This window comes from Stenella coeruleoalba, assembly GCF_951394435.1.
Source record: "Stenella coeruleoalba genome assembly, chromosome: 19".
Classification (NCBI taxonomy): domain Eukaryota; kingdom Metazoa; phylum Chordata; class Mammalia; order Artiodactyla; family Delphinidae; genus Stenella; species Stenella coeruleoalba.
In genome coordinates this window covers 5,218,785-5,246,676 of record NC_137165.1, presented here as the reverse complement: position 1 = coordinate 5,246,676, position 27,892 = coordinate 5,218,785, and the positions used below count along the sequence as shown (strand labels likewise).

Here is a 27,892-nt window from a genome sequence, read left to right as displayed (position 1 = left end):
AAAAAAAAAAAAAGTTTCTCCTAAGGGTAGGTCTTGCTAAGAGTAGAATGCTCTAAAACATTTCAAAATGGTACCTTTCCACTTCCCCTTGGCAAAAGCCAGAGAGGGTTTTTCTCTGATGTTCACTGTGAGAACTTAACTCAGCAAAAGTGTGAGGGCTCCCCCGTTCCCTGGAGTTTTTAATTCTCAGACTTGCCACCCTGAGCCTTCTGCGGTTTGTCAGTTACAGTTCAGGGTTTCCTGAAACTACGGAGGTTTCTGCTCCCGGATTCCTTCTCCAGTAAGTTGTGATTCTCGTATTCACCTGTCTGCCTCTCTGGTTTGGGGGCAGTGGTTTGCCCTGTACCCTCACTTCTCTGATGGATCTGAAACGAGTTGTTGGTTTTTTAGTTTTTTGCAGCTCTTTACGTTTGTTAGGACTGAGCTTCTACGTGCCAGATAGGAAACCCGAAGTCAGCAGGAAAAATCAAGGTTTCACTTTTTACCAAGAAAAAGTACTTAAGAGACAAGTATTTATAAATATCTTGGGGATTTTCTTTAACAACAGAAATATCTAAAATCCTACCGTAACATTTTGTAATATAGGGTAATTATAAAATATTACTAAGGAAATCAAAGAAGGCTTTATAATACTGAGAGGTGTTTTTAGATGAGAAGAGTTAATACTATACAAATTGAATTTCCCAAAATGATTTTGATTACAAGTGTAGTATTTTGATTGTGGTAAATTGCAATAAATGTTTCAAAGGGTAGTAAAAGGTTTCTAAAGTTATGGTGGGAGAATCATTGGAGCTTTGAATTATTATCTCCTAAAATGTATTATAGAATTACATAGTTAAAAATAGGTACTATTTAAAAAATAAAAACATCGGTGGGGAAAAAAAAAAGGCCTGCCAGCCAGAAGAAAATCCAAAATCCAAGTGAGCTACCAAGCAGTCTGATCCCATTTTTGGTAAACCAGGCAATCGTATGACTGATTAAAGTAAGCACAAAATGGGCAAATGTCAGTGTTTATAGTGCTTATCTCTGCACGGTTCTCTCTGTGTGGTGGGATTACAGGTGAATCTGTTTTTCTACTTCGTCTGTTTTTGAGTATGGATCCGTTGCAAAATCAGAAAACAAATGATTTTTTAAATACATAAAATTCTGGTGATTATTAATGGAAGGTTTTTTTCCCTTTATAAAGAAAATTCACTAATGATTTAGAGTAATGGGAATTTCTTTTTAAAAATATTCTATCGATATTTATGAATAAAATAAATTTAATTGATAACATGTATTAATAATTATAAATAATTTAGATTAATATTTATATTTAAATTTGGGGCCATGCTGCGCAGCACGTGGACTTTCAGTTCCCCAACCGGGGATCGAACCCGGGCCCCCTGCTTTGGAAGCACAGAGTCTTAACTATTGGACCACCAGGGAAGTCCCAATATTTATTTTATTTATTTAGATGAATAGAAATTTGATTTCGAGTTTCCACTTTTATTTCTCACTTGTGTGGCTTACTTGGAGTCTATATTGTTAACTTCCTAAGCCGGTAATGTGATTGTACCTTCAGAAAATCCTGTCGTGTTCCTGAGGGCACGCACAGTTGGCCCGACTTCTCTAAGATCATCTGCTGAGTCCTTGAAGGTGATTTGATATGGCATTTAGTCCCTTCCGAGGCTCGCTTCCTTTCCTCTGTCTGCCGAGCCATTTTTCTCACTCCACCCTTTGTTTTTCCCTGACTTGAAATATCTCCCTTAGGCCTATCAGGCTGGCGATGGATGTTTCCAGACCAAGGCTGCTGGGGGGACGGCAGACAAGGTTGAGTTCCAACAAAACCACTTTCTCTTGCACCTTTGACAGATTAGGCATTTATGGTAGGGCCGCTCTGGTGGAAGGGAACCGAGGTGGGTGGTCCTAGAGCCCCTTGTATTCTTTGGGAAAGTTACCTTGAACTCTTGGTAGCTACTCGTCTGAAATTGGGATCTTGGTTCTGTTGTCTTGTGTACAAGAATGCTGTAAGGATGTTTGCCTGTCAAGGATCCTGGCAAAGGAAGCAGATTACTCCTCCCATCCCCGAGCTCACTGAGAAGAGCTGAATCGGCAGCCGGAGAAGCTGCTGAGGTGGTTGCAGTCGGTGCAGAATGCTCTTCCTGAATCATGTAGTTGCCGCTTTAATTCCTTCAGCATCTGGGTCAGCTTTCTTGTGCTGTTTTTTTTTTTCTTCCTTTTTACTGAGATATAGCTGACATACGATATCATGTTCGTTTCAGGTGTGCTACATGGTGATTTGACATTTGCATGCATTATGGAATGATCACCACGATAAGTCTAGTAACAGTCTGTCCCCATACAAAGTTATTGCAATATTATTGACCATCTCCTTTGTGCTGTATATTACATCCCGTGGCTTCTTTATTATGTAAGTGGAAGTTTTCACCTCCTAATCCCCCTCCCCTATTTTCCCCACCCCAACCCCTCCCCCTCCCCTATTTTCCCCACCCCCAACCCCTCCCCCTCCCCTATTTTCCCCACCCCCAACCCCTTCCCTTCTGGCAGCTACTGCTTGTTCTCTGTCTATGAGTCTGTTTTCGTTTTGTTTTGTTTTTTAGATTCGACCTATGAGATCATGCAGTATTTGTCTTTCTCTGTCTGACTTATTTCACTTAGCATAATGCCCGCTAGGTCTGTTCATTGTTACACATGGCGAGATTTCATTCTTTTTTTATGGCTGGGTAGTATTCCGTTGTATATACACCACATCTTCTTTATCCATTGGTCTATCAGTGGACACTTAGGTTGCTTCTATATCTTGGCAATTGGAAACAGTGCTGCTGTAAGCATTGGGGTGATATTTTCATGTTACTTCAGCTTGAACATTATAGACTCTTTTCTCCTTAACTAAGCATCTCTTCTGAAGATCTACCTCAGGGCTACCAAATAGGGAGGGGTGTCAGAGATCACAGGACTTGCACACACAAGTTTAGAGATGTGACATGTCCAAAGATACGGTTATTGACAAAGTCTACGTCCGCTCAAGATGCACTTTTATCGCACCTTGCAGGGAGTGTTTCTGTGAAACAGACAACTGTCCTCCTTGGAGGGAACACTTTTCAGAACCAGACACAGCATTCAGCCATGGTTCTCGGTCCCATGGGAAGCTCAGCGGTGGGGGACTGTTCACACTATGAGATTTGTGTGTGATGTTGGATGAGTCCAGGTTTTGCCAAGTTTGGAATCAGCAGTCCTTCCCCTGCCCACCTGTCTTACCCAGCGTCCCACGACTTGGTGTGTTTCTGTTTCTTTCCCATATGCTGGTGATCAACCAATCAGAATTGAGGATGAAGCAGAGCTAGGCAGGTAGCATCATCAAAGGGAAGAGACGGCAAGACGAGGAAAGCAGCAGCACAGTTTGTACCTGGCGGGGCTGCCTCAGACGGTGGCGCCTGCCACAGAGATGCAGGGAAGTAATTTGCGCATCACTCCCCCATACCAGCTTTCCTAACTCTTGATGTAGCCCACGTGTTAAATAAACGCCCTGGGAAAACACTGGCTTAGGTGTTCTTTTCCCGCTTATTCATCCTCTAGAGCCGTGGTTGGGAAACGGGGGAACGTCCACAGGCAAAGTTTGTAATCTGTCAAGTATTAGGAAAAATGAGATCAACCACGGTTAAGGCTCTTTCGTCTGTGATGCTTAGACTCCTGCATGACCCACTCTCTATCTTGTGTTTTACCCCCTACAGGACCAGCTGTCGGCTGACATGTACAGTTTTGTGGCCAAAGAAATTGACTATGCAAACTACTTTCAGATGGTAAGTTTCCAGAAAGGTGAGGCTGCTTGAAGTCTGTTTACAGGCATCACGGTGCAGACAGGGAGGAACGTCGGCCTCGAACCGAGGACCCCTAGATCGAGCACGTCCTGAGAACGGATGGGGCTTTGGCTGTTCTATCTGTGAATAAATCCTGCCTTCTAGTTCTCCTTGTATGGATTTCTCCAAAAGCCCAAGAATAAAATTCAGCTTCATCCATGAAGATGACTGCAACTCAGGGATCTATGGCAGTGGTTCTCAACCAGGGGTGATTCTGTTTCCTCTGCCAGCAGAGGTTTGGCCATGTCTAGAGACATTTGTGGCTGTCACCATTGGGGGGAGGTGTTCCAGGCATCCAGGAGGTGGAGGTCAAATTTGTCGTTAAGTATCCTGCAATGTACAGGACGACTCTCACAACAGAGGATAATCCAGCCTCAGAATGTCAGCAGAGCCAAGGTTGAGAAACCCGAATCTATCATCAGTAAGAAACTTGGGAAGAAGAAGAAGAAAACCCCACCTGGCGCGTATTCATTTTTTAATCTAGATTTTTGCCCAAGACGGTGGCAAGTAGGTAAACGAGGATTGATACGGCCTGTTTGCCTGTCTTTCATCTATGAGAGCAGATTTAGAGAGTAGAGAAACAGGGTCTGAGTCATCTGTACTTGAATGATCGGGCCCAAATAATTAAGACCCTGTCTATTTACCAGGAAAAATACAAAGCAACTGGGGAAAAAAAAAAAAAAAAACTTGAAAAAATACAAATGAAAAATCCAGTTAAGCTCACCTGCTTTTAAAGTTGGGAATGCAACTCAAATCTCAAAGCATCTCTTTATGGTCAAGGAAGTAACAGAAAAGGAGGGAAGGTAAAGGGAAGAAAGAGGAGGAATTCTGAGAAGTTTATATGTGTTGATGCGCGTGGGGCAGAGCTGTGGGCGGCCAGCACCCTCCCTGCGTGGGCACCAGTGGCTGAGAAGGCCAGAGTTTCTTCTGCCCTGAGAGAGAGCTGGTAGGCACTTCTTCCAACTTGGAAAGTTTATTTTAAAATAGTGGGATTGGGCTTCCCTGGTGGCGCAGTGGTTAAGAATCGCCTGCTAATGCGGGGGACACAGGTTCGAGCCCTGGTCCGGGAAGATCCCACATGCCGTGGAGCGACTAAGCCCTTGAGCTGCAACTGCTGAGCCTGCGCTCTAGAGCCTGCGAGCCACAACTACTGAAGCCCACGTGCCTAGAGCCCGTGCTCCGCAACAAGAGAAGCCACCGCAATGAGACACCCACGCACCACAACGAAGAGTAGCCCCCGCTCGCCGCAACTGGAGAAAGCCCGCGCACAGTAATTTTCAAGTATATTCCATCAGTTTTATTTGCGAAGGTAATATTTCATTTTAGAGTTTCTGAAACGAATGACATTCTTGACATTCCAAGCATTATTAGCTTACCTGATTGCCACGTGGGTACCGTTTATTGCAACATTCTGATTTTTTTAAAATTCCCTTTTCATCTTCCTTGGGGATCACAGTAGCTACTCTTCACACCAGACTTCTCAGCAGAGTGACTCCCACCTTTTCCCTCACACATGCGCAATGTTTTTTGGAGGAGGAGGAGGTAGAGATTCAGAAAATAAATGAAGTGACTGTTGTTCACAGGTTTTCCTCTGCTCTTATCACCACTTCAGCAGCTTTTTTAGTAGTGAGATGGGCACAGTAGAACATCTTGAAGGACTTCGCTCTTTGGCCTGCATCACGATAACCAAAGCAGTGTTACCTCCCGAGACACTTGAAGAGGACTGTGGAGCAAGCACGTGTTTTCCGACCAGTTGTATCTTGAACTGTTCTGGCAGAAATCGAGATACATAGAGGCTCGTGGCACTTAGCGCCATCTCACAGGCACACGGATTTCTGAATGTGTTTTCCATTTGTAGTCCTTCATTGTTGCATGTCTTCGGTGCTTTTGCCGGGAGAACTGGGGACGGGGTGCTCACTAGGTGGGGCGGCGGTGAGGGCAGGCTCAGCCCTGGGGTGTCCTGTCTTCCCCCCCCCCCCGATTCCCCTGCTTTCCAGACTTCCATGTGTGGTCACTTCCCTGCCGCAGAGGCTAAGGAGACACATGCCCATCATCGCGGGTGGATGGAGGAGAGAGCAGGGCACCCCAGTGGCGCGGCAGCCTGTGCTCCCCACCTTTCAGCAAAGGGTAATGCTCACTCTTGTGTTTCCTCAGCTCATAGAAGTGCAGGCCGAGTACCACAGGAAGTCGCTGACGCTCCTGCAGGCCGTGTTGCCTCAGATAAAAGCACAGCAGGGTGAGTGCAGACCTTGCCTGGACCGGGGAGGCTGGGGAGCCTGCTTCCCAGAGAAGCCTGGTGCCCTGTGCTTGGCTCACCTGCTGCATCCCGAGCAGTGCCACGTTTAGATGAGCCCCACGACCTCCCCTAGCAGGTGCCTTGCCCCAGCGGCAGTGAAGCCAAGCACACTCACACACACCGCCCCACGGGGATGAGTCGGGTGTGCATGGGCATGCGTGGAGGTGCGTGGGTGACAGGAAGCCCACCGGCTCTGCTCACATGGGCTGGCCTTCCATTCCACCCACTCCCCCCATCATCCCCCAAAACCCCAAGAATGGAGACTCAGCTGGGCTCCGTGTCTTTGGTAGACTTAGGAGAATCTGTGTGAGCAGAGGAAGGGAAGATGCCCACATGGGTGACCTCCACGGACCCCTTTCACTGACCCCTCTCTTGCTCCACTCCCCCCGACAGAGGCCTGGGTGGAGAAACCTTCCTTCGGGAAGCCCCTGGAGGAGCACCTCCTGATCAGCGGCCGGGAGATTGCCTTCCCTATTGAGGCGTGTGTGACGATGCTGCTGGAGTGTGGGATGCAGGAGGAGGTGGGTCTGGGCACAGCCGAGCTCTGCCTTGAGCAGGTCTCCTCGTCCGCGAGATGGAGCCTCTGGGGTCTCCTTCTCTGTTACCGTCCTCGTCCAACCCCACAAACCCAAACCCATGAAGACGTGGTACAGCTGCCCTTCCTGAAACCGGTCCTGCTTTCTGTCATGAGCCTTCGCTCTCCGGGGACAGTGGTGGATTGCGGGAAATGATACCACTGGCCCTGAGGATCTTACAGCCCGGCTCTGGCCCTTCTTTCTGCATTTTTAACCTGGTTGGGGCATTTTCCTCCCCCTCCTCCCCCTCCCCCCTCCCCCTCCTCCTCCCCCTCCTCCGCCTCCTCCCCCTCCTCCCCCCTCCTCCCCCTCCCCCCTCCTCCCCTCCCCCTCCTCCCCTCCCCCCTCCCCCTCCTCCCCCTCCCCCTCCTCCCCTCCTCCCCTCCTCCCCTTCCCCCTCCCCCTCCTCCCCTCCTCCCCTTCCCCCTCCCCCTCCTCCCCCTCCTCCCCTTCCCCCTCCTCCCCTCCCCCTCCTCCCCTTCCTCCTCCTCCCCTTCCCCCTCCTCCCCTCCCCCTCCTCCCCTTCCTCCTCCTCCCCTTCCTCCTCCTCCCCCTCCTCCCCTTCCTCCCCCCTCCCCCTCCTCCCCATCCCCTCCTCCTCTCTCCCTCCCTTCCTCCCCCTCCCCTCCTCCCCTCCTCCCCCTCCCCTCCTCCCCCTCCCTCCCCTCCTCCTCCTCCCCTCCTCCCCCTCCTCCTCCTCCCCTCCTCCCCCTCCCCTCCTCCCCTCCTCCCCCTCCTCCTCCCCTCCTCCCCCTCCCCTCCTCCCCTCCTCCCCCTCCCCTCCTCCCCCTCCCTCCCCTCCCCTCCTCCCCTCCTCCCCCTCCCCTCCTCCCCTCCTCCCCCTCCCCTCCTCCCCCTCCCTCCCCTCCCCTCCTCCCCTCCTCCCCCTCCCCTCCTCCCCCTCCTTCCCCTCCTCCTCATCCCCCTCCTCCTCTCCCCTCCCCTCCCCCTCCTCTCCTCCCCTCCTCCTCCCCCTCCTCCTCCCCTCCCCTCCCCTCCTCCCCCCTCCTCCTCCCCTCCCCTCCCCTCCTCCCCCCCTCCTCCTCCCCCTCCCCTTCCTTCCCCCTCTGATCCTCCACCTCCTCTTTCTCTAATTGAAAAAATAGACCTTTTAACATTTTTGATCATAACCTTTTTATAGAGATCCTGAAAATATGATTGATACAGACATTAGAAAGCATTTCGTATGAGCCACATGTAAAGAGACGTTGGTGACTTTTGTTTTTCTTGTTGTGTAAATGTTTTCCTGGGAGACAGACCTCATCTTTGGCTTCTTATACAGGCAATTTAAAAATCATTACTCCATCTTCATTTAATCTGGTCAGCCAATCAATATTTATTTAGGGCATTTATTACTGAGCAAAATATAAAAGAGTGAGATGGGGGCTTATGAATTTATGAGGGGAGAGGAGTCTAGCATCTGTCACATAAACCTGATTCATTCAAAACAGTCAATAAGCACTCTAAGTATCACTAGGTCCGGGGGGCAGAGAGGGAGTGGGCAGAAGGGGAGGAAGCTGACGAACCATGAAGCTGTATGTCTGCTGCCCCCTGTAAGCCAGGTGTGTTTTAGATTCAGCTATTAGGAAGGGGTGGGAATAAATGGGTTTTTTACCCCATTTTAAGTGCCAGGCATTTTCATGTATATTACCAGTGAAAAGATGATAAGGTCTCTTCAGCCCCTGAGGGATGGTTTCATGGAGGGAGGTGAACTTGGCTTATTCTTTCCCCATCATTTGTTTGTAATTATGGAAAAACTGAAAGACAAGAGAAGATACTGCACCTCATCATCTGCCTTATGGTCAGTCAGGTCCATCTCTCCCTTCACCTTCCGCCCCAGCCCCTGGCTGGACGTTTTGAAGCCCATCCCAGACATTCTGTCATTGCATCTGCAGGACTTCAGTGTGTGTGTCTCTGAAAGATAAGGAATGTTTCTAACTGTAACTGTGCGGTATTATTCTATAAAAAAGTGAAAAGAATTTATTGCTGCCTTCACATGCCGGCTCAGTGTGAACAGGGGCTGGAAGATCAGGTCCTCCGACTTCTCCCGTGTTGTCTCCTGACTCTCCCACCTGCTCTTTCCGGACCTTTCTGCCTCTCGCCAGGCCTCACTCTCACTTGCGTTGTCCGCCCCACCCTCCAGCTTTGCTTCAGCTCTTCTTTAATAACAAGTAGGCTCAGGTTGCCCCAAGCCTAGAAAAATCTCTTCTCTCAATCCAACCACAGCCTCATATTCCTTCCCTTGCACTTTGGTTTTGTGTTTTATGCTACCCAATTTCTTTTTAAAAATTTTTTATTTTACTTATTTTTTATTGAAGTATCATTGATTTAGACCATGTTGTGTTAGTTTCAAGTGTACAGCAAAGTTCAGTTATCCATATATATTTTTCATATTCTTTTCCATTATGACTTACTGCAGGATATTGAATATAGTCCCCTCTGCTATATAGTAGACCTTGTTGTTTATCTCTTTTATGTATTGTAGTTTGTATATGCTAATCCCCAACTCCTAGTGTATCCCTCCCCCACCCCCGTTCCTCTTTGGTAACCATAGTTTGTTTTCTAAGTCTGTGAGTCTGTTTCTGTTTTGTAAATAAGTTCATTTGTATCATTTTTTTAGATTCCACATATAAGTGATATCCTGTGATATTTGTCTTTCTCTGTCTGACTTACTTCGCTTAGAATGATAGTCTCTAGGTCCATCCATGTTGCTGCGAATGGCATTGTTTTCATTCTTTTTTTATGGCTGAGTAGTATTCCATTGTATATATAGACCACAACTTCTTTATCCACGCATCTGTTGATGGACATTTAGGTTGCTTCCATGTCTTGGCTGTTGTGAATAGTGGTGCTATGAACATAGGGGGTCATGTATCTTTGTTAGTTAGGGTTTTCTCTGGATATGTGCCCAGGACTGGCATTGCTGGATCATATGACAACTCTATTTTGAGTTTTTTAAGGAACCTCCATCCTGTTCTCCGTAGTGGCTTGTGCTACCCAGTTTCTTAAAGTAGCTCTCATCATCTGTTGCTCCTGCATCCTCACCACCACTCACTCACTCACTCCTCTTCTTTTTTGGGTCCCTTCTGCCCCCATGACTGGGCTGAAGCTGTGCTCAGTGGTCCCCAGGGATCCCCGCTGCTACTTCCCATGACTTAGTTCAGCCGCCTTGGCCATCGCTGCCTGTGAAGTTGCTAACATAGTCGTCCTTGAAACCAGCTCTTCCCTGGACTCCTGGCTCCCCCCCGCCCCTGCCGGCAGCATCAGGGCAGCAGCGGGGGGAATCTGCACCACCGGCCCTACCCTCTGCTCACTCTCATCTCTGCTGCGGTGCTCTCACCCTCTCTGAGAGCTTCGCCTGCCCTTAGTGAGGACTCAGGGTTCTCGTCCTCCCGTGGGCTCCACTCCTGAGTTTTCTGCCATGTCCTCAACATTTCCATGCAGATTGTCCTCTCACGCCCCCAAAACTGGACTCATGAGCTATTTTAACAAGCCTCCCACCCCTGCACCCCCGGTGTTTGTCACTGCATGAAGCAGCCCTCAGTGACACCATCAGAAATCTAAAAGCTTCTCTTTGAAAACTCTGCCGCCTTCGCTTTGACTCCGCCCATCAGCGGGTGTGGTTGCCCTCCCCCCACGGCCGTGGCGTGGTTGACGAGGGTCTCGCCCGCACCTTCGATGCACGTGCAGCCTGCTTTGGGGCTGTAGCAGCCTTACGTATGCACTGGTCCAAACGTGCTCACGAGGCTTCCTCACGGGGATGCCATAGAGCTTTGGGCATCGATTTATCTGACATACCCTATCCTGAGAAGGGGGCTAGCAGTCTTAGCAGGCAGAAAACTCAGTGTTCCGGATGAGGCATGTTTTCTTCTGAAGGAACTTGGAAATCTGAGTGGCCATAAACAGTTAAAGGAGCAAGGGGGATCCTGCCAGCGTCTCAGTGTCTGGGCTGCATCATAGAATTCAGGAGCTGAGCAGGTGAAACGAACCAATGGGTCTTCCACCCGCGTCTACCTTCCCCGTGACTTGGGGGCTCCCCTCCAACTCTGACCTGCTCGTGTCTCCCCTTCCACACGCCCCTGGCTTCCTTCTCCCTTTATACGGCAGTAGCTCACTTTTGCAGCGGTTCACGTGGAAGAGGTGGCAATGACTCGAAAGTAACTTTAAGAATAAAACGTGAAGGGGCTGCAGGAGGCAGAGGTGTTGCTCCTCGTAACCACCCCCAGTCTGCCCCTCCCCCGAGGGCATGGCCTTGATGAGTCCCTCAAGGTGTAGCCCTGTGCCTCCTGAGATACGCAGACACACAGATGTATACAAAGACACACACACACAGACACGGACACACAAAGACACACACACACAAAGACAGACACAAAGACATATACACACGCAAAGACACACACAAAGACACGGACACACAAAGACACAGACACACAAAGACAGACACAAAGCCACGGACACACACAAAGACACACACACACAAAGACACAGACACAAAGACACACACAAAGACACGGACACACAAAGACAGACACAAAGACACGGACACACAAAGACAGACACAAAGACACGGACACACACACAAAGACACACACACACAAAGACACGGACACACAAAGACATATACACACAGACATAGACACACGCAAAGACACACACACACAAAGACACACACAAAGACACGGACACACAAAGACAGACACACACAAAGACACGGACACACAAAGACACACACACAGACATATACACACGCAAAGACACACACACAAAGACACGGACACACACGCAAAGACACACACACACAAAGACACACACAAAGACACACACAAAGACACACACACAAAGACACGGACACACACGCAAAGACACACACACAGACAGACACAAAGACATATACACACGCAAAGACACACACACACAAAGACACAAAGAAACACACACACAGACACAGACACAAAGAAACAGACACACACAGAGACACAGGCACACACACAAAGACAGACACACACACACAAAGACACAGACACACACAAAGACACAGGCACACACACAAAAACACAGACACAAAGACACACACACACAAAGACACAGACACACACAGAGACACAGGTGCACACACACACTGTAGACCTTTGTGCATGCATCCACGTCCTAGACCTCCAGCTCTGACCAGGTCTCAGTCAAAGTTTTCTCCAAAATATATCCTTGTTTTTAACTTGAAGTATAGTTGCTGTACAATATTATATAAATTACATGTATACAATATACTGATTCACAATTTTTAAAGGTTATACTCCATTTATAGTCTTTATAAAATATGGGCTGTATGCCCTGTGTTGTACAGTATATCCTTGTAGCTTATTTTGTACCTAATAGCTTGTACCTCTCAATCCTCTACGCCTATATTGGCCCTCCCCATTAGTAACTACTAGTTTGTTCTCTGTATGTGTTGAGTCTGCTTCTTTTTTGTTATCTTCACTAGTTTGTTGTATTTTTTAGATCCCACATATAAGTGATATCATATAGTATTTGTCTTTCTCTGTCTGACTTATTTCACTTAGCATCATACCCTCCAAGTCCATCTATGTTGCTGCAAATGACACAGTTTCATTCCTTTTTACAGCTGAGTAATATTCCGTTGTATATATACAACCGCATCTTCTTTATCCGTTCATCTGTTGATGGACGCTTAGTTTGCTTCCCTGTCTTGGCAATTGTAAAGAACGCTGCTGTGGTCATGGGGGTGCATGTATCTTTTCAAATTAGTGTTTTTGTTTTTCCAAAATGTATCTTAAATACACAAGAACAGGAAGTCAAAGTGCCCAGGGTTCATTTATCCAACAAATGCGTACTGAACCAGAACGCTGGGTCACCCCGTACTAGGCGCTGGGGACACAGCTGTGGGCGAGGCTTGGGTCCTGCCGCTCCAATATTGATAAACGGTGACGAGAAGGAGGCACCTAGCTGATCATGGAGGAACAGGGTGGGTAGACTGCCTGTCAGGTTTTTAATTAATTAATTAAATTTATTTATTTATTTATTTATTAGTTGGCTTTGTTGGGTCTCTGTTGCTGTGCGTGGGCTTTCTCTACTGCGTTGAGCGGGGGCTACTCTTTGTTGTGGTGTGTGGGCTTCTCATTGTGGTGGCTTCTCTCTGTTGTGGAGCACGGGCTCTAGGCGCGTGGGCTTCAGTAGTTGTGGCTCATGGGCTCAGTAGTTGTGGCTCGCGGGCTCTAGAGCGCAGGCTCAGTAGTTGTGGCGCACGGGCTTAGCTGCTCCGCGGCATGTGGGATCCTCCCGGACCAGGGCTCGAACCCGTGTGCCCTGCATTGGCAGGCGGATTCCTAACCACAGGGCCACCGGGGAAACCCCTGCCTGTCCGTTTTGCTTTTGTGCCTTGGAGGTTCAGGCTGCCCTGTGACCCCCTGTCCTGTCGGCAGGGCCTCTTCCGAGTAGCCCCATCTGCCTCCAAGCTGAAGAAGCTGAAGGCTGCCCTGGACTGCTGCGTGGTGGACGTGCAGGAGTGCTCGGCAGATCCCCACGCCATTGCAGGTGGGCCTCGCAACCGGGGGGGCTCCGGGGAAGGAGTGGGCGTGGAGGGTGTGCGGCCACGTGTCGGGGCCACTCGAGCCACGGGCTTCCCAGCATGCTCCAGGCATGTCCACTCAGGACGCCGCTCGAGCCCTGGTGGCTGTGGCCCTTGAAGGGAGGCCTTCCCATCCCCCACGTGCCAGGGGAAGGGGCGAGGGTGGGAAACATGAGGGGGGAGGCCAGTGTGATCACCAGCCCAGGGCCCACGGCCACGCCAGAGCCTCGGATCCGGTCACGCGGCAGCCACCGTGTGACCTTGTCACATGGGTCAGGGAACCGTCCCCAGACGTGGCCCCCGTGATGGCGCTGGCTGGTAGCAGGTGTCTCTGCCGTGTCCCGGTGGCTCACGGACCATGTGGTGTTCATGTCCAGGAGCTTTGAAATCTTACCTCCGGGAGCTGCCAGAACCTCTGATGACTTTTGAGCTCTACGATGAGTGGATCCAGGCTTCTAAGTGAGTACAGCACGTTTCGGGGTGTCTTCTGGGTTGTGGTTTATTTGGGAGTCTTTATGGAAATTGTGAAAGCATGCCACCTGGGATCCAGCGAATCCCTTTCTTGGTATGTGTCACGGGGAAAGGCTTGTACATGTGCCCGGAGAAGTGTGTACCAGGGTGTTGGTCGTGCGGTCACCTTGAATAGCAGAAGGGAATGACCGAATAAAATACGGTATAGCTACACTCTCACATGCCCAGCAGCACTTCGAAAAACGGGTAGAGCTATTCCTGCTCACGTGTAGAGATACGAAGATTTAATTTTGCGTGAACTAAAGTTAACAAGAACCCACAGGATAGTCTGTTGTTTTAAAAAGAAGAAATACAAAAAACACACTCAAAACGATACAATTTTAGGAGTGCCTCTATAAGTGTGTAACTGCATAAAAGAAGGTTCTGGAAAGGCTCACACTGGCAGGTGGGGATGATTCCTTCCGGAGAAAAGAGCAGGACAAGGGAGTGGTGACAGGGGTCTTTACCCTCATCTGTAATAAGTAAAAAATATTAACAACAACTAATGAATAACTAACATCAAAATACAATGTCCAGGCAGTGGACGCCATCCCCACTTTCCTGAAGGTGAGCCTGGAGGGGGGGCCTCAGCAGGGAGGTGGCAGGAACGAGGCCCAGACCCTGGTCGTGCATCGGGAAGGTGAGGGTATGGAGATCAGGGGGGCTGGTGCTCAGCAGGTGACACCCCAGCCATGTCACCTGTGTAGCTCCGAAGCGTGGGATTCCTTGCTTCCTCACTTGATTCGTGGTTAGTATTGTATTATGTATTTTCTTCGGCCCTAAGTAAGAGCTGACTTCAGTACATGCTACTGTTTGGAGGAATCAGTGTTTACTGAGTAAATGGACACGGCTAGGGAGGACACAGGAGAATGGGCACCAGAGAGAGGCTGGGAGAGATGAGGGTGGAGATGGTCCAGGAGAAAAAGATACAGGAGGGAGAGGAACATCTCATGGGAGGACTGAGCTCAGTGCCCATGAAAGGATGACTCCTGGGGGTCTCTAATCATGGGGTTTAGTAGTGAAAAGCAGCCAGCTGAGCTGCTCCAACAGGATGCTGGAGTGCGTACGTGCTTCCGTAAGAACGGGGGCTGCAAGAGAACCCAGCTGACCTGGAAGTGAAGCCAGGCTGGCGTGTGCAGAGCTAGAAAAAGCCCGCTCCGGTTACCGTGCACACCTCTGGTTTTTTATCCAAGGTAGAATAGAGATGATGCATTTTAAAAGGCTGGCTGACTGCCTGGTATTCCTACATCTCATGGTGGAAAGTGAGTTTTAGAGCCCACGGGGATCCTAATAATCACAGGTGATGCCATTTGTTGCGTGTTTATTAGAGGCTTGTCATCGTTCTAAGCTCATTATATGTTTTTAACTCATCTGATTTTCACAACAACCCTACGAAGGCGGTTGTGCTGTCTTCCCTATTTTATAGATAAGGAAGTCGAGTCACAGAGCAGGTGTTCATGGCAGGTTACCTGCCGTCTGATAAGTGACAGGACGAGGATGTGAGTCCAAGGAGTCCGGCTCCGGAGCCCCCGTGCTTCACGGCACTGCACGCCTCTCTAGAATGACACGGGGGTCCTGGGCACGATGATGAGTGAGGACGTATCTTTTGATGGACGCTGCCCCTTTTATTTGCTGAATGTGGAGGTGGTCTTGATGACTCCAAGCTGGAGGAGGAGAGGGCGGCTGGGTGCTTCGGGGTCAGAGAGAGACCATTCCCGACGATTTACAAAGCTGGGCTCCACTAGGAAATAGGGGTGAGCGGATGCCTTGAAGAGCTCAGGGCTTGGAACCAAGGGAAAGCAAAGGCTTCTTTCTGCCCCTGGAGGAGATGCATGTTGTGCGTGAAGATTCTGGGCATGGTGGTGGCGGCCACCCCGAGGCCACAGTCTCTAAGGAAGGTAATTTTGCCCAGGACAGCCACCTTCAACCCTCTGTGTGCATCAGTCCCCTGCGAAGCTTTAAAAGATACCTAGGTTCCATGCCCGGACCTCCTTTTCAGAGATTCTGGTGTAATTCTCTTTGTTTCAAAGCTCCCAAGGCTACTGGGTTGATAACCATTGACCTTTGGTGAAGCTGAATGTCACCAGAGAGCCACGCTCACCCTCACGGGGGATTGGCCTCCAGGGAAGCTCTGCCTCTGGCCGGGACGTCCAGGAGTCGGGGCGGGGACTGGCGGGAGACAGCAGGAGCAGTGGTGAGGGATCTGCCAGGCGAGGTGGCCTGGGACTTGGCCGGTCACGTGTGCTGAGCGTTTCCATGCAGGAAGCACGGAGCAGCCCAGAGGCTGAGCCAGGCCTACCAGAGGCGGCAGGAAGGCCCGAGGCTCCCGTCACTCCCAGGCTTTCTCCCTCTTCGTGCTGGCCATCCCCTCCCACGTGACTGTTCCCCCGAAACCTTTGCCTGGTGGGCTCCTTCGGACTCTTTGGGCCCGTCTTCCTGGCACCCAGTCGTCAAGCAGCTGGCAGTCAGGATCCGTCCCATCCCCTGTGTTCTTTCTCTGCGGAGAACTGATCTGCGGGTTCGAGGCTGTGTTTATGTCACTGGTTAGGTTGTGAGCTGGGCTGGTGGGGCAGGGCGGGGGAGGTCTCCTCTGATTGCATCCTGATTCCCAGCCCTTGGGACACTGCCTGGCACACGGGAGACCCTCGGTACGTGGGTGCTGATTTTTATTGAAGGGGAGGTCTTGGCAGAATCTGCCCTTTCAAGGGCTGAGGAGTGGAAAAGGGAGATTTTCTTGCCTGGGTCAGGATGGGCGGGAGGACTTCTGGGGACCCAGTGATGGCCACTGCCCTGCCTTGGGCCCCGGGTCAAGGGGTCAGAGCTGGGCCTCCCTGTTGGCATTTGCTTTTTAGTTTTTCTCGAGAAAAGGTTCTTTGAACATAAGGCCTTCCTAACCGTGTCAGCCTTGATGTAGGTTTTCATGAAAAGTAAATTTAAAAATGTAGTCCTATAAGTAATTTCGTTTAATCCTTACAGGGTTTATCAATAAAGAAACCTTTAGAGCAAATCTTTTTGTAGAGTAGAGAATCCTTTGGTCATGGAAATTATCCATCTCTGAGTTATGTCTTCAAGGGTCAGATGTCCTTATGTCTATATGAGTTCATGTAATTTACTTGTTCAGAAGGTGTTTATTGAGCATCTATTATGTGCCAGATGACAAGACACTTAATGTGCATTAACTAATACCCGTGGAACAGGCCAGTCAGCTGCCACTGTGGTGTGAAAGTGGGGTTGACCTGTTTCTGGTGTCCTGTTGCTGTGACAGAATCGCCCTCCTGATGACACCACAGCCCCGCCCACTCCAGAGGCCAGGTGTCTGGCCTCTGCCCTCCTCCCTCACCTGCTGCCCCGGCACCCATTCACCTGGGCCATGTGACCTGTGTAGGGGAAGTTTTGTTCAAATAGCCCAGGCAAGACAGAAAGAGACCTTAGAGGGGGAAATAATAAGAACCAAACATTTGCATGATAATAGTTTACTGATATGATCACTAACAACGGCTGGTTCCTTTTTCTCAAATATTTCGATGGCTGGTGAATATGAATCCCGGTGGGACTTCATCGATTCGTGCTCAACCAATGGCTTTTCCTGTTAATTTCCCAGCATCCAGGAGCAGGACACGAGGCTCCAGGCTCTGTGGAATGCTTGTGAGAAATTGCCCAAGGCCAATTACAACAACATCCGGTGAGTGGACCCTGGAGACACTGGGTCAAGGTTATTTAAGCCTCAGACACGTGTTTCCGGGCCAAAAGGCATGGTCACTGGCAGGCATGGTGTTATATGGTGTCCAAAGCATGGTTAACATGCAGGGTCTCTTTTCAACCTCAGGCAGCCCTGGGAGGCTGTGAATTACCATTTTGCACGTGAGGAAACAGACTAAAAGGGACGGTGAGACTTTGCAGGCTACCTGGCCAGCTGTTGGCTAATGCAGTTAAGTTCTTTGATTTGCAAGGAGCAAAGATGAATGCAGGCTGTCTCCAGATATCGGGGGTTTATTGTAAAGATGGGTGCCCGTGGACACTGCGGAGAAGCTGACCAGACCCTGAGCTGGACTCGGCAGGTGTGTCCTGGAGCTAGGCTGCAGGAGGAAGAGGCCGGGAGAATATTCTGTGGTTTCCACCTTTCAGCAGCAGTTTCCCATGAGTCTGTCTCTTCCTTTTCTTGCTTCCGCCAGGATTTCACTTCCTGCTTCCTCATCCCGTTGTCTGTGCCAGCATTGCCCCTGGCCCTGCCCCTCTCCTGGGTACTTCCTTAGAGGCAGATTTTCAGCTTCAGCTGCTGCTGCCATCTGCCTGATGATTTCTGTTTTCCTGTTAAAAACCCCAGGAGCGACTTTCCATGACTTACACATAGAATTCCTGTACGGCCCAGCAATTCCACTTCTGGAGGTATTCCCAAAAGATTTTGAAAGTAGGGACTTGATTTTGTACACCTGTGTCAATGGCAGCGTGATTCCCAATAGCCAAGAGGTGGGAGCAGCCCGAACGTCCGGTGATGGATAAATGCGTAAACAAAGTGCACATACAATGCGATATCCAGCCTTCAAAAGGGAGGACATTCTGATTCTTGCTACAGCATGAATGAACCTTGAAGGCTTTACGCTAACCGAGGGAAGCCAAACACAAAAGGACAAATACTGAACAGTTCTACTCATAAGAGGTACCTAGAGCAGTCAGTTCATGGAGACAGAAAGTAGAATGGTGGTTGCCAGGGGCTTTGAGGGGGTGAAGCAGCAGGTGGGTCACTTAATGGGTGCAGAGTTTTAGTTTGGGGTGATGGAAAATTCTGGAGATGGGTAGTGGCGATGGTTGCATCACAGTGTGAAAGTGTTTAACACTACTGAGTTATACACTTTAAAATGCTTAACTTGGTCAATTTATGTATCCAAAATTGAAAAACAAAATCCCAAGAGCAAGAATCAGATGGGTATGACTCTTCAGGTGTTGCTAGGCCACTGCCAGCCTGTGGGCTGACTCAGCTCAGGTCCCACGTCCTGGTCCAGGCGTGTGCGGCCTCTTGGAGGGTATGACGTGGCGGGAGAGGCTGTGGGGAGAGGGGGCCCACTGGCAGCTTTAGGGGCCTCTGTGGTCCTTCTGCTCCGTGGGCAGGAGGTAAGTCAGCAGTTCCTGAAGGAACCACTTCACCGTTGTCCAGGCAGAAGGGGGCTGGACCCGCCGCCCGTGTAACAGAGGCCGGGGCCTCCGCGTGGCCCGGCGGGTTTGCTGTGGGCTCTTTTTATGCCTCATTTGTGCACAGCTCACTTGCTGATTTTTTTAAATAATAGCTTTATTGAAATACAACTCATATACCATCGAGCCCTTTTAAAGCGTACAACCGAAGGGCTTTTCCTAGAGCTGTGCAGCTATCCCCACTGTCTAACTTTAGAACATTGTCATCACCCCAAAGAGAAGCTCTGTGCCCAGTAGCAGTCATTCCCCGTTTCTGCCCAGCCAGTCCTTGGCAAGCACTCATCTACGTTCTGTGTCTGTTTGCCTGTGCTGGGAACCTCATAGAGATGGAACCATTCAACGTGGGGTCTCCACGTCTGGCTTCTTTCACTTGGCATCACGCTCCTGAGGTTCCTCCGTGTGGTAGCACGTGTCAGTATTTCATTCCTTATTAGGGCTGAAGAGTATTCTCTTGTCCGGATGGACTGCATTTGATTCATCTGTTCATCCCTTAATGGACATGTGGCTGGTCTCCCCTTTCTGGCTGTGATGAATAATGCTGCTGGGAACATTTGTGTCCACCTTTGCGTGCGGACATATTTCTCTAGGAGTGGAATTGCTGGGCCACATGCTAAGTCTAGCTTTAACTTTTTCTTCATTGGCTCTCAGAGCCCCACCGAGGTTAACCCCAGGGGACGCCACCCCTAGGATGTAAATGTCCCCACCAAACTGCTTCTCACCTCTGCACACAGGGAAGATGACAGGTGACAGAGGTTTGAAAAGAAGGAAGGACTTTCAGTCATCGTGCCGTGGGTCAGAAGGAAAGATGGAGAATTTTTCTGGCCGGGGTTAATCGAAGCCAATGTTGACAGCTGAGGGAGAGCTGAGTCCGTCTGTTTTTGGAGCATTCTCGTGTCCTGACGCGTGACACGTCTTGATTATATTGTAGGATGTGTGAATCTTGTTATCAGTAAGAGAAGTTTCCACCCGATGCTGAGGGACCACGGCTGGATTTGAGCCCTTGTTAAACCTGGCCCTTCTCCCTTCCTTTCAGATACTTGATCAAGTTTTTATCCAAACTCTCAGAATATCAAGATGTCAACAAGATGACTCCCAGTAACATGGCAATTGTCTTAGGACCCAACTTGCTGTGGCCACAAGCGGAAGGGTGAGTCCAGGGAGGAAGGGGTGTGTGGGTCACGCTGGGGGCAGGATGCTGCTGGGGCCTGGGCAGGATGGCCAGGGCCCCGGATATCCACCAGCCTCATGTGTGTGTCAGGTCATATGTCTGTCTTGGCCTGCTCCCTCTTTAGACTCAGGAGGAGACCCGGCAATCTTCAGATCTTTCCTGTTGGTAGTCTCAGAGCTAGGCCTGCAGTCAGGGTCTTCTCTGAGCTCATCCGAGTCAGACTAGGCACGGCAGGCTCTTCCTGGCCCCCCGTGAACAGCACACATCCCAGCATCTGTGGGACAGAGGGCTGTCTCAAAAGGGAGAACAGAGCTGGGAAGGGGATGAACCCGGCAGTTATGAGAATCATACCTCACACCGAAAGGTGCCTCATGCTTAGCGATTTTGAGTATGTTACTTGCTCGTCTCCTGTAGGGAGGACTTCTGGGGTATCTGCATTCCGGAGAGGGGGAGAGAGGTTCAGAAAGGTGAAGTGTCCTTCCTGAGAGGATGCTTGCTCTCGGACTTCTGGTCCAGGGCCCCTTCCCTGCCTTGGCCGCTCACCTCGCCCTGCCCCGCTCTGTCCTGTGCTCACAGGAACATCACGGAGATGATGACCACAGTCTCGCTGCAGATCGTCGGGGTCATCGAGCCCATCATCCAGCACGCAGACTGGTTCTTCCCCGGGGGTACGTGACAGCATCTGGGTGTGGGAGTGGGCTTCTGTGGAAAATGGGAGTGTCGCTGTGAGTTCTGAACCTCTGAAACCTTTGAGTACCAAAGGTGTGTGTATAATTGGTTTGTTTTTAATCCTCCTACACACAAGCACACGTGCACACATGCGCACACACGCACGCACACACACACACACGCACACATACACCACTCAAAATGGGGTCGAGTCATGTCAGCTTCTTACTCTCATCCCTGGTCAAGGGAAATTCTGGCCTGAAGGTGCTGTGCTAACCAGGCCCTCAGATTTTATTGGTCTAACATCTACACCATAGTTTCTTTAAATCTGTCAATCATGAAATGCTGAAGCAGAAAAAAAAAAAGAGAGATGTTATGCTCTGTAGATGCAGAAGATGAACCTGGATTTGAGGTGAACATGAACTTTTTTCTTTTGTTTGGCAATAGTCATGCCTCCTTTACATATATATATTTTTTAACATCTTTATTGGAGTATAATTGCTCTACAATGGTGTGTTAGTTTCTGCTGTATAACAAAGTGAATCAGCTATACATATACATATATCCCCATATCTCCTCCCTCTTACATCCCCCTCTCTCCCACCCTCCCTATCCCACCCCTCTAGGTGGTCACAAAGCACCAAGCTGATCTCCCTGTGCTATGTGGCTGCTTCCCGCTAGCTATCTGTTTTACGTTTGGTAGTACTAGAGAATGGACTTGAGGACACGGGGAGGGGAAGGGTAAGCTGGGACAAAGTGAGAGAGTGGCTTGCAGATGAACATGAACTTTTATTCCGGGCTTAGGGATCACCTGGGTGCCATCCGTTCATTGCGCTAGGCTGTGTCCTTGGAGTTGCCCTCGGCATGTGAAGACGGGGCTCAGAGGCAACAAGATTCTTTTTTTGTACCTCATTCAAAATGAAGCTCTCAAGACAGCTCCCTAAGATGGAGTTTCATAAATGTTCTTAGCGTGGAAGCACCATTGGATAAGGGAATGACTCGCAGTGGTGACAGCTTTGAAGAGACAGACAGCAGTTGTTACATTACATTCAGTGTTAGCTTTTTAAAAAAGTACTGTGCCTTACGTTTAGTAAATATTAAGGGTATGCTTTTGGCTGTGCAACAACAGACTATTAACTCGTGGGGATATAATATTAATAATTCTCTGCTCTGTTCATCAGAAGTAATCACTTAGTGCTGATCTAACATTAAAGAGGTTTGATTGTCTTTTGGCTTCATGTGTTTTGACTGTGAGTTCAATTGATGACACAGTCGGGTGAGGCTAGGAAATCAGGATAAAGAAATATAGGAGGTAGGAGTGAAAGGCATAATTCTGTAAGTTCTGTGCTCATTCACTGTCATGGCACATAAATAGGCTGTGACCGGGAAAGGATGAGACTGGAATCCATTTGATAGCCTGCAATCTTAGATCTCTTTCTGTTTCTAATCCTTTAAAATTTCTTTTTCTCTTTGGTTTTCCAGAAAGACATCATCATCATCTACAGATAATAATATTGCCTGTTATTTTCTTTTCTTGACTAATTGCATTGGCTAGCACTTCTTCAGTAGTGTCAAATAACAGTGTTGAGAGTGGGCATTGCTCTTTTTCCTGATATGATTTAGGTTGCTCTGGCATTTCACTTTTACACATGAGGTTTGAGATAGATTATTTTGCCTTTTTCAAAAAGAAAGTACCCATCTGTTCCTATTTGGCTAAATTTGTTTTGTGAATCACAGATGAAAAATGCTTTATTAAATGCCCATCATATTACACGCTAGGTGAGCATATGTGTTCACCTGGTAATAGGATGAATTATATTAAGATGAATTAATATCAATAGATGATCTAACACTGAACCGTGGGACAAGGTTTTCAGGGGTGACACATAAAGAAGTGGCCATCTCTGCTATCTCCCTCCTGCCCAGGAAGGCTATGGCTGACCCACAGACCATGTGCACCCATTCTGTCTTCCCCGCAGAGATAGAGTTCAACATCACGGGCAATTACGGGAGTCCGGTGCACGTGAACCACAATGCCAACTACAGCTCGATGCCCTCCCCAGACATGGACCCTGCCGACCGGCGCCAGCCCGAGCAGGCCCGCCGGCCCCTCAGCGTTGCCACGGATAACATGATGCTGGAGTTTTACAAAAAGGATGGGTATGAACTAGCATCCCTTTCTCAGTGTTGGGGGTTGTGGGACGGAGGGGTTGATTCAGATGGGATGACAGGAAGGCTGCACTTACCAGCAGCAGTTTGAGTGGGTTGTGTCTGGTAGCACGTCAGTTCATTCTTGATGCCTCCATCTGTGCTGTTCAGGGTGCTAGGCTCGCTTCCCACCCTTCAGGACGGAAGTAAGTGCAGCCTTCCGAGCTGACAGTTGTGATCAGTATTGATTAGTTCTCATCAAAAGAAAAAAAAAGTGGGTCAAAAGGGGACACTGAAAAAAAAAGATACTAAACGCTTTATTTTGACTGAAAATTTACAAATGTACATCAATTCTCAAATCTTCAGCGGTTCTATTCTGACGATGGGTCTGCTCGTCTGCGCCCCTCAGCAACATTCTTGCATCAGTCACTCCTGCAGTGTGTAGTTTAACATTCCCAGGTTCAATCTCTTTAAAACAGATTGAAAACCTAAACCTTGAAGCCATCTGAGTGTAAAATGCTTGTAAGTTTCCGAGAGTTGTTTTCCCGTCTTTTATGATCGACACCTACACCTACTTCGATGCGGTTGTTACGAGACTCATAAATGGGCCCAGCTTAATTCGCATAGGAATGACCCTCTTGCACCCACGTTAAATCAGTTCACATAATATGTAATTGCATGATGTGATTCCATAAGAAGTCAAATGGGCGTAAACAGGTTTCCTAACGAGCACAGCTGATCCGTGGGAGGTGTCAGCTCAGCCCTGGCACCCACGTACGTGGGCTTGAGTCATCGGCTCATGTGACCTACAGAGGAAAGGTTGAAAAACCCAGAACTGTGGAGGTACGTGAGCCTTACTTTCCACCCCTCTTCTCTTCTGAGTGGGAGTCGACCTTGGAGACCCACACCTGTGTCCTGTGATGATGGGGAGTGTTCACAAGGTCCAGTGTCCCTGCTCGTTCCCTTTCCCACCAGAGACCCTTCCCGTGAGAGGCAGGTGCGGGGTGTTTCTCTGCTCTGCGCTGTTGTTCATTGTATTCTGTCTGGTGGGGAAAGAAAAGCTGGAAATTCTTAGAAGTTAAAGGGAGTAGGGGGAGATTTCACCAATCTATATAAAAAAAAAAGAGCATACTTAAAATCTGATCTTTGCCTCAGGGGGGAGAGAGACAGAGATGCAGAGAAAGAGCGAGAGACCTAGCAAATGCATTGGAATTTGTTTTTAAAACTCAGTTTTAAGCGACTCAGTTCCTGTGTGAAGTGTCTCTTGTGGTAGGGTGGGGGATGCCCTGGAGGGGCAGTTCTGGTCCTTTGGTCCCAAGTGTTTCTGCATCAGAGGTGGGCTCCACCCTGATTCCCAGTCCCCTCTGAAGAGCCGTCCAGGTGACCTCCATGAGAAAGTTATCACTGTGGAATCTCAGGGCGTTCGACATCCACTGGCCCCTGCAGTGTGGTCTTCTTAGTATAAAGAGCCAGGGGTCATTGGGATTTCCGTGGACAGACTGCCATCCCACTGGGGCCCCAGGGGCTGCAGGCAGCTTTCCAGATGCTGCTGGGGCCTTACCACCAGAGGGTTTTTAGGGGTACGCAGAGGCCAGAACTACACAAGTCAAACCACCTCAGTGCTGTGCAGACTAGTCAATCTGTCCCTGCCAAACTCTCCCCAAATTGTGGATTTGTGGCCCGGATCAATAAGCTACCGAATTTCGAGGGTGGTTTGTTATGCAACTAAAGATAATCAGAACAAGCTTTAAAAAATAAAAAAGGATACTAACGTTCTGCCCCCGTGCAGCTCGGTGCAGCTGCTCTTTCCCGTCCTGAAACCCGATGTGCCTGTAGCCACTTCACTTGCGTTCTCATCCTTAAGGGGCCTCCACCAGGGCCAGCCGACAGCAGCCCCCGAATCCACGAGGGTATTTACACCAGGGCTAGCGGCCTCCCTCAGAGCTCAGTTCAGTGCGTGACTCCTCCTCAGCCTGTGCTTGAAACTGCCCTGCAGGGGTCTTGTCTCACCAGCGCCCCTGCCCCCGGACCTTAGCCTGGACATTCTGTAATTTGGAATAAGCACATGTAATTGAGAAGTTCGGGAGCGATCTGAACAGTGCTCTGTGGAACGCTAGTTCCACTAATGCTAGGTTATGTTGGGGCAGGAGGCAAGGAGAGGGAAATCTGGGGTCTCATGTGTTCCTGAAACACAGGATTCAACACGTCGAAACCCCTTTCTTGAGTGTGTGACTTCTCAGGGTCTTTTACGCGCTGTGACGTGCCATGCATCTTCACAAGGGCCTGTGGCGTCATTTCCCGAGTTTATTAGGTCACAAAGCCTGTTGTCACGAGACGGTCAGAACTCATGTTCCAAGGGACCTGTTTTTTTCAGTTGTGGATGTTGAGGTCCTCTGCAGACCTAGTGGAAGGACAGAGAGCCTTCAAGAGACAGCCACCCTGAAAGGGGTTTATGTCGTGGACAGGGGGGTGCAGGAATGTTACTTCAGAGAGAGCCCGAACCTGGGGTAAAACAAGCTTACCTAGAAAGTTCTGGGGACCGGGGGAAACCTTGACTCATATGCGGGGGTTGGATTGGTCAGCTGGGCCTTTGGGGGGTGCATTCTTGGCCCAGGCCCTGCCTCTGCTTCCACATTTCCAGGATTTACACATCTGTGGCTGCTGAGACCAGGTCTGTGAACTGTTGCCAGGTGACCCCAGGTTTTATTTGTACTGGGGAGGTGAAGAAACTTTGTTGTTAGGCATTTAGGAGAGGAATTATCCCTAGAGGAGCTGGAAGTACCGGATTTTGGCCTTAGACAAGGCCAAGCCAGGATTTTTAGGATCCTTCTTATTCATCATTCACCTTGGCACCCGTCCTGCCACTGCTCCCCGACCTCCAAGTTCACCCTAAACGGTGCGGGAACTCCCAAAGCTTCTGTGGGTTTTGAGGAGATACCAGATTTTCTTTCCTCCTTTCTCTTTTCCCAAGTGTAACTGATCTCTAGAACAAAAATCTCAACCTTTCCGATCTGTGTAGACTTGAATACCTCAAAGCCATACGTTGGCTGACATCTCTGGTTAGGACTGTTCCTGACCAGGATTCAAAAACAGCATGACAGGGGGCTTCCCTGGCGGTCCAGTGGTTAGGACTCTGCGCTTCCACTGCAGGGGGCACGGGTTCAATCCCTGGTCAGGGAACTAAGATCCCACGTGCCGCATAGCACAGCCAAAAATGAATAAAATAAAAAGAGCATGGCAGATGTCAACCCTACAGAGGCCAAAAGAAAACAGCCACTAACTCCTGACAGCTCATCACCTGGAATGGTCCACAGCAAACTTCTGTTCTCAGTCATACATGTGTTCTCTCTGTAGATACCTGTTCTTATGCTGGAATCTCCAACTTTCAGAATTTTTTTTTTTTTCCCTGGGGCAGGCCTTTTTCTCCTAATTTTTAAGGTCCTAGATCTTCTCTTTTCCCTGTGTGGCCTGCCAGGTTACAGACTTTAAAACAGGAATGCCATTCCGTTTCCTGAATCAAGGAGACCTGTTCCATGATACAGTCTCTCATGGAAAAATACAAAGTGCAGCTTAGGGTAAGTTCCCTGCAAACGTGAGGTCCCTGTAGACTGGGAGGAGTGAAGCAGGGTGAAGTAGGCTTCAGCGGGGCTGCCTCGCCAAGGTGAGGGTTTGCCAGCTGCCCTGCGTTAATCCTGAGGGCGAGCAGGCGTGAGAAGCCTGAATTCCCTGCCCCTCGTCACCTTACCCTACAGGGAGCCACGCGTCTCAGGGTCAGCTCCCCACATGCTGCGGGCGCTCGCCTCCCATCACCTGGCTCCCTCTTGAGAAGACCCAGGAAGTCCAGAAGGGAGGCTCTGCCCAGGTGCCCTCCTGGACTCTGCCACGTGCCCCTGCCTCCTGCTTATTGATTTCCAAACCCTTTGCTTCTCAGAGGTTCTTCCTGGCCTCTGGTTTCTCGCTTCTCCCTTGATTCAGCCATAAAGGGGTCCGAAAACCAAGCTCCTCTCGTTTTCACCGGAAGCAGTGGCTGTGGGAAATCTTTGACATCCATACGAGATGTGGGTATCTGTGCAGTGACTTCTGAGGGAGTTGGTTGTTTCTGATTGATTGAACTTGGTCATTCTTATTTTATTTTATTATTTATTTATTTATTTAGGCTGTGTTGGGTCTTCGTTGCCGTGCGCGGGCTTTCTCTAGTTGTGGCGAGCGGGGGCTACTCTTCGTTGCAGTGCGCGGGCTTCTCACTGCGGTGGCTTCTCTTGTTGCGGAGCACGGGCTCTAGGCGCGCGGGCTTCAGTAGTTGTGGCACGCGGGCTCAGTAGTTGTGGCGCATTGGCTTAGTTGCTCCGCGGCATGTGGGATCTTCCCGGACCAGGGCTTGAACCCATGTCCCCTGCACTGGCAGGCGGATGCTTCACCACTGCGCCACCAGGGAAGTCCCAGTTATTTTTAAATAACACACAAGTTCTTTGATTCTGGCGACTGTTGCTGCTTTACGTGATAAAACAATGAGCAGAAACTTGTGACCTGCTTACATAATCTGGTTGTATTCTTCCACCTCTGAATAGCTCCCCCCTCTCAGCAGCAGGCCAAGCAATTTTGTCATTTTTGTCTTTGGATGGAGTTCTAGCTAGACGTTCAGACACTGACATCTACCAATCTTCCAAGCGAATCTTCATTTGCTTCTGAACGTAATATGCTTTGAGGCCTCTGAGCGTCTTGCTGTTGCCCCTGTGATTGATTCGCTCTGTAAAGATTTTTCTTGCCTTTTATATGAAGGAACTAGGACGCTCACAGAATACTGGCAGGACTGTAAAATAGAACAACCACTTTGGAAAACAGTTCAGCAGTTTCTGCAAAAGTTAAACATTGACCCACCATGCGATGCAGCCA

At 49.4% G+C, this 27,892-nt stretch overlaps 1 protein-coding gene across 3 annotated transcripts in view; it reads left to right on the top strand.

Moving 5' to 3' along the window:
• The window catches only part of ARHGAP44 (Rho GTPase activating protein 44), a 155,112-nt gene that overhangs the window by 114,988 nt on the left and 12,232 nt on the right, over positions 1 to 27,892 (top strand). For all 3 annotated transcript variants that reach the window (XM_079903866.1, XM_079903865.1, XM_079903867.1), the window contains 9 exons: positions 3,735 to 3,803; positions 6,015 to 6,096; positions 6,550 to 6,677; positions 13,172 to 13,283; positions 13,695 to 13,776; positions 17,429 to 17,509; positions 20,048 to 20,161; positions 20,759 to 20,850; positions 22,831 to 23,011. In XM_079903866.1, coding sequence (XP_079759992.1) covers positions 3,735 to 3,803; positions 6,015 to 6,096; positions 6,550 to 6,677; positions 13,172 to 13,283; positions 13,695 to 13,776; positions 17,429 to 17,509; positions 20,048 to 20,161; positions 20,759 to 20,850; positions 22,831 to 23,011 — 941 coding nt within the window. The remainder of the gene's footprint in view (positions 1 to 3,734; positions 3,804 to 6,014; positions 6,097 to 6,549; positions 6,678 to 13,171; positions 13,284 to 13,694; positions 13,777 to 17,428; positions 17,510 to 20,047; positions 20,162 to 20,758; positions 20,851 to 22,830; positions 23,012 to 27,892) is intronic.